A 6041-nucleotide genomic window follows, 5' to 3' on the forward strand; every position below is an offset into this window, starting at 1 on the left:
GGAGAATATTTTTTAAAAATGCGAAGCCTGGCCAGTCGAGGTGCTCCCTCAAGGTGCTCATGGTGCTCACTCCATATTTCCCGTAATTTCAACCTCTGCCTTTCTGGGGGAAAAACAACTAGAATCCTCAGTCAGTCAGAATCCCCTACTCCATCCCAGACCCTTCTGATGGCATGTGGGAATGTCTCCTCTCGGCTACTCCCCTCTCCTCCCCTAACAACCACACACTCTTAACCAGGACTAGGAGACCCCACTGCAAAGAAGCTTGGAGAGGATGACATTCCCATCCCCTACTTTTTTTTTTTTTTTAAGATTTTATCCATTTATTCATGAAAGACACACACACACACACAGAGGCAGAGACACAGGCAAGGAGAGAAGCAGGCTCCATGCTGGGAGCCCGATGTGGGACTCGATTGCAGGACCCCAGGACCATGCCCTGTGTCAAAGGCAGGCCTTAAACCGCTGAGCCACCCAGGGATCCCTCCATCCCCCACTTTGAAAAGTGATACTTCTTTTAGTTCCTTTCCCCGATTCATTTGTGGTTTGCATCAGTCCAGTCACCCACACACCCATTCACTGGTTCAGTTAGCAAATGCTGCTTGATGCTCCACTCTGTGTCAGGTACCATGTCTAGTGTAGAGAAACAGAGAAGTCTTCTGGAGGTGATGTGGATATCTGGCGTAGGGCTGGGGTGGGGGTGTATGTGCTGTTAACATGCTCCAGGCAGGGACAGAGAAGCAATGCCCAGGGCTGGGGGCATCCCTCAGACTGTGGGGGGCAGGGGGCCTGCTCAGAGGTAGCTTCTCACACAGAGTGACATTATCTCCTAGATGTGGACATTTATAAATCTTGCTCCAAATTAATCATATCTAAAAGTGTTCGTGTTTAACACTTGAGTCTGTTCTCTGTGCCAGGGGCTTGTGCTGGGGAAACCAGGCAGAGGAGAGGACGCATCCACCCCCAGCACAACCCCAGGCCTGGTGCAGTGACTTCTAAACTCTTGTGGGTTTATGAAATCCTGAAGAAAGTTATGAACACTTTCCCTAGAAAAATGCATCCATGCAGACAATTGTGCTTATGATTTAAGATCCTCAGAGACTGCCCTCCCCACTTTCCCACCCCAAGTGGAGCTAAGCTTGAGACCCTGGGTCTGGGAGATATTCATAAGTCACAAAGTACATCACAGTATATACAGACGGAGAAACTCAGACACTCTGGGAACCCAGAGAGGCACCTAACCTAGTGTGGGCGTAGGGTCAGGAAGGATTTCCTGGAGAAGTAATATGTTAAGCTGAATAGTCAAGGATAAATAGAATGAGTGAGGGAGAGAAATGTGGGAAGGGCCTCACAATAGGAGAGATGTCTGGCCTGGTGGGTTCAAGGACCTGCAGGTGCTTTGGGAGCCAGGCATGCAGGCGTGGAGCAGGGGAGGGCTGAGTGTGGTCGAGGAGCAGAGTCTCAGGCCCTCCAGGGGCCCATCAACCACCTGCCTGAAAGGTACATGAAGCACTCCATGTCCTTCATATTAATGCTGCTCCAACTTTCTGGAGGAGGGGGCAGTTAGGGCAACACCTCCCCAAGTCTCAGATGAGGACATTAAGGGCCAGCCTCGGACCACCAATGGCCACACTGTCACAGTCAGCTGTAGCCTAGATTCTGTCCCTGTCCTGGCACCATCCCTGCCCTCTGGGCCTGCCAACGTCTCCTGGGACCCCTCTTGGGGAAACTGTCCCAGGGTCAAAAGGAAGTTCTCCTTCAATGTTCTCATTCTTGAGACTCAAGTTGGATGGGAGAGCTTCTCTTAGGAGGTCTGGTCTGTGGGCGGGGGTCGGGGTCAGGAGGTGGAGGCACTCACCTCTTGGATTACTCTCAAGGGTCCCTGGTTCCTTGCATGGAGAGCATAATGACAGAAGACCGTCTGAACGAAGTGAAAGCAGGTAAGTCATATCCTACATCTTTGAGATCTCAGGGGCCAGTGAGAGGATGAGTGGGCTCAGAGCGGGTGACAGGGGACAGAAGGCAAGTGGCTTCAGCTCAGTCCAGCTGCGCTAGTCTTTATCCACAGCGAGTAGGGTTAAGGGGTCACCAAGACAGCATACACCGCCCCAGCCCAGGGGAGGTTACAGTCTAGGGAACCAGGCTAGAAAACAAGCCCCAAACCATTTAGTGCAGGGCCAGTTCAGACTCTTACTGGAGGCAGATTAATTTTGTAACTGGGAAAACTAATGGGAGCATGAGGCTGGGGCAGTCCAAGAAGGCTTCCTGGAGGAGGCAGGTTTTGATTCAGGCTTCAAAAGGCAGGCACAGTTTGAAGAGCTGGGAGGAAGGAAGGTGAGATGAGGGGATACTAAGCAGAGTGCCTAAGCCAAGGCACGGAAATGAGAAGGAGGGATGAGCTGTGAGATTCATGTGGGGGCCTGGTCTTAAAAAGTGGCCTTTCCCCTCCCCATGACCCAGCTCTGGAAGACCTGAGACACGACCCAGAAGCATTGGTGTGCATCTATGCAGCCCAGGCCCAGGACCACATCCTGGCCAGCTGCTGGCGGAACTCCTGGCCGCTGCCGCACGGGGACTCGTGGGTGTGTGACCCGGTCCCCACGCACCGCTGGAGCCCTAGCTGTGAGAACCTGCCCACTTCCCACCAGCGGCGCTCCTGGATCATGCAGCTGCTGGGTTCCTGGAAGATGTCCTTGAAGCAGTGATGTCCCTGAGCCCCCAGCCCTCCTCAGGGGCGGCCACGGCCACAGCCATGCCCCCTATAAATGCCACGTGGCTTACCTCTCCCCCTGAGTGTTTCCTCCTGGGAGGCGCCACTGCTCTGTGTCACACACATCTGAGATGAGCATGACCTTCACTGTGGACTCGGCCAATGGTTACAGTCTCACACAGGCTGCTTCATCCACATTTTATAGGTTGGAAAGCCAAGGCTCGGAGACATGAAGTGGCTTCCTTAAGGCCACAGAGCAAGTCTCCTGCCTGCCTCAGTGTCCCCTCCCCCACAGGGAGGGCAGAAGAACAAGAGGGGATGACGATTGGGGTGTAGGGGAAGGAAAAGGAGACTCTCTGGCCCCATGACATACACATATCCCGGAACCCTGACCTCTTGGGTCTCTGCTCAGATATTGTCTGTCTCTTATTCAGGTAACATTCAATGAGCACCTAACTTGGGCCAGGCCTGCTCTGGGTGCAGGAGAACAGGACCAGTCCCAGGCCCTAGTAATTCGTAGTCTGATGGAGTGGTTTTCAAAAGGGGTGATTTTGATCTGCAGGGAACACTTGGCAATATCTGGAGACATTTGTGGTTGTTGGGTAGAGCCCAGAGATGCTGCAAACATCCTACAGTGCACAGACAGCCCTGCAGAGAAGAATTATCCATCCCAAATGGTCAAAAGTGCTGAGGTTGAGATGCTTTGGTCTGATAGAAGTGTCAGAGACATGTAAAGACACCAACAGCCCAGTGCTCTGATGAAGGGACTCACGGGAGCTGTGAAGTCCAAAGGATGTACATAAGCCAGCTGGGAGTTGGGATGTCAGGGAAGGATTGCCAGAGACAAGACCCCCTGACTAGAGGGGTTCGAAAGATGATCACATGGTGGGCTTGTACACAGGACAGCAGGGCACATGGGACTGAGGACCAGCTGCTGATATGTAGGTTCAGGGGATCTTAGAGTGTGTGTGTTGGGAGTATCAGGGCCAGGGCCAGTCACTGCGGCCTTGGAGGCTGTGTGAAGGAGGGAGGCTTCAGGGAGCAGCGTGAAGGCATACTGTGGTGTTAAGCAGGGGAGAGATGTGGGGAAACATTGGCTTTAGAAAGCTCCTTCCTCTAGATGATACAGAAACCCTAGAGGCACGGCTGGTGGGAGGGCGGTTGGGTGCAGCCCTTCTGGACACAAATCTGTCACTATTCAGTCATACTAGGTTTATGTATGCCGTGATCTGAGCACACATCTTGGAGCTGGATTCTGGGCCTAACAGCAGGAAAGGGGGTGGTCTTGGCACATAACCTTTTCCATTGCCAAGAAGGTTCACAAACATGGGCCTCCTTGGAGTCTCACAATAGCCACGTGGAGTTATGGAGAAGGCAGGCCGGCTTCACTGCCCACATTCTACAGATGAAGACAGGGCTCGAAGGTGAGTGGGCCTTGTCCAAGGTCACATGAGAGAATTAGTAGAAGTGTGGGTTCCAAAGCTCTCCCAACTCCCACATCTGAGCACTTTCTAACCAAAGACACTGCTGCTTTCATTGGCCAGAACCCAGGTCTGGGCTGGCCTTGACAAAGGACAGCTACCCCATTCTGGGTCTAGGTGGCTTCAAAGCACAATAGAGGCTGACAGTCTCAGTAACTGGCCAATGACCCCAAGGGGAAAGACACAGGCATGGCCCTGGAAGGCTCACGTACATCATCCTTAGCCCTGCTGTCCCTCTCGCCCTGGGATCAGATAATGACCAAGCCTGCCTTCTCCCCTGCTGGGCCTGCCATCTCTTCTCTGCAGCCTTGTCAATCTCTCAATCCAGCCTGCCCCCATCAATCCTTCACTTGGCAACCCAGGCCTTCCTAAGACAAATTTGCCCTTAGGTCTATCACCTGATCACTATCCTCTGCTAGATAAAGGGCTACAAGATAAAGGCCTGACTGCCCTCTGGCCCCCATTCATCTTGCTGGTCTTTCCTGTTGACTCTTGTGGTACCCAGCATGCCAGACTCTTGCACACCTCCATGCCCCTCTGCACGGAGATTCCCACTGCCTAAAACGCTCAACTCCCCTCCCACCCCCACCCATCTGGGGAGACCTTCCTCATTGCTGCAGAGAACATGGGTCTGTGAAGTCTCAGCTGAGCCCCTTCTGTACCTTTACTGTGCAGACTCGTGAAAGATGGTTTAGATTGGTCTGCTGCCTGTCCACCTTTCCTTCTAAAACAGGCGGTGGCTCCCTGAGGCTATAGCACTCATCGCAGGGCCTCAGCAGCCATCTCCTGGGGAACCTATGGCTGCAGGAAGGTGCACCTGGCCTGGAGATCTTGTTTCCATCTCAGCTGGGGCCGGTAGGGAGTGGTTAACCTCAGAAATAGGCATGTCTGATCAGATAGCCCCTTTCCTTGAAATTCTTTAGAAGGTACCACTGCACCCTGAGGAAGACCCAAGTCCTCAGAATCACTACCCATCATCCCTCCCACCTCACCTACTCATCACCTTCTTTCTCATTCTGCTCCAGCACCCCCACCATCCCCAGATCCCCTCTCTGGGGCTGAGCACTGCCAGCCCCCTCCATAGAGAATGCTCTTCCCAGACAGGCTCTGGCCACGTGGGCTTGAATGCATGTACACCCAGCTTAACACCCCACACCCATAGAGACACCTGGGTGGCTCAGTTAGTTGGGCCTCCAGCTGCTTTTTAAAAATATTTTAAAATGATTTTATTCATGAGAGACACAGAGAGGCAGAGAGAGAAGCAGGGTCCATGCAAGGAGCCCAACGTGGGACTCGATCCCAGGACCCCAGGATCACACCCAGGGCTCAAGGCAGACGCTCAACCGCTGAGCCACCGGGGCTGCCCTGGGCCTCCAACCCTAGATTTCAGTTCAGGTCATGACCTCAGGGTCCTGAGATGAGCCCCATCTGGCTCCCTGCTTAGGGTGGAGTCTGTCTCTCCCTCTGCCTTTGCCACTCCCCCTGCATACCGGCTCTCTCTCTCTTAAAGTCTTTAAAAAAATAACTTTTCCCCGATAGCTCCTGCTAGCACCTGCCAGCCTCTGACATCTTGTTTCCTGCGTCTCCCCAGTGTCTCAGCAGCTCCCGGGGAGCAGGGGTTTGATCTGCTTGGCCCAGAGCAGTCTACCCAGCGACCACCACAGTGAACGCACCAGGAGCTTAGGAAACGTGCTGAGTGAGCACACGAGGGAGCGACGTCATACGGGAACGCCGCGGGGGCGCTGAGCTCCTCCTCCACCCGCCCCAACGCACTCGGGGGCGGGGCTGCGGCCGGCGCAGGGGAGGGGCGGAACCCGAGGCGCGCGGGCTGGCGCGGCCCGGAGGACTGA

The 6041-nt window shown here is 54.0% G+C and overlaps 1 protein-coding gene and 1 long non-coding RNA gene across 7 annotated transcripts in view; one reads left to right on the plus strand and one right to left on the minus strand.

Annotated features, from left to right (window-relative positions):
* MROH7 (maestro heat like repeat family member 7) overlaps positions 1 to 2786 on the plus strand; it is a 55234-nt gene extending 52448 nt beyond the window's left edge. For all 6 annotated transcript variants that reach the window (XM_077891872.1, XM_077891871.1, XM_077891875.1 and 3 more), the window contains 2 exons: positions 1878 to 1940; positions 2461 to 2786. In XM_077891872.1, the coding sequence (XP_077747998.1) occupies positions 1878 to 1940; positions 2461 to 2705 (308 nt within the window). In that variant the 3' untranslated portion in view covers positions 2706 to 2786. The remainder of the gene's footprint in view (positions 1 to 1877; positions 1941 to 2460) is intronic.
* LOC144310643 (uncharacterized) lies at positions 27 to 5980 on the minus strand. The gene is made up of 2 exons (XR_013376292.1): positions 5865 to 5980; positions 27 to 103 (listed from the first exon to the last, which is right to left on the minus strand). It is a non-coding gene; the product is annotated as an uncharacterized LOC144310643 (long non-coding RNA).
* Positions 5981 to 6041: the final 61 nt, after the last annotated feature.

The sequence above is a fragment of the Canis aureus genome, chromosome 3 (assembly GCF_053574225.1).
Source record: "Canis aureus isolate CA01 chromosome 3, VMU_Caureus_v.1.0, whole genome shotgun sequence".
Classification (NCBI taxonomy): domain Eukaryota; kingdom Metazoa; phylum Chordata; class Mammalia; order Carnivora; family Canidae; genus Canis; species Canis aureus.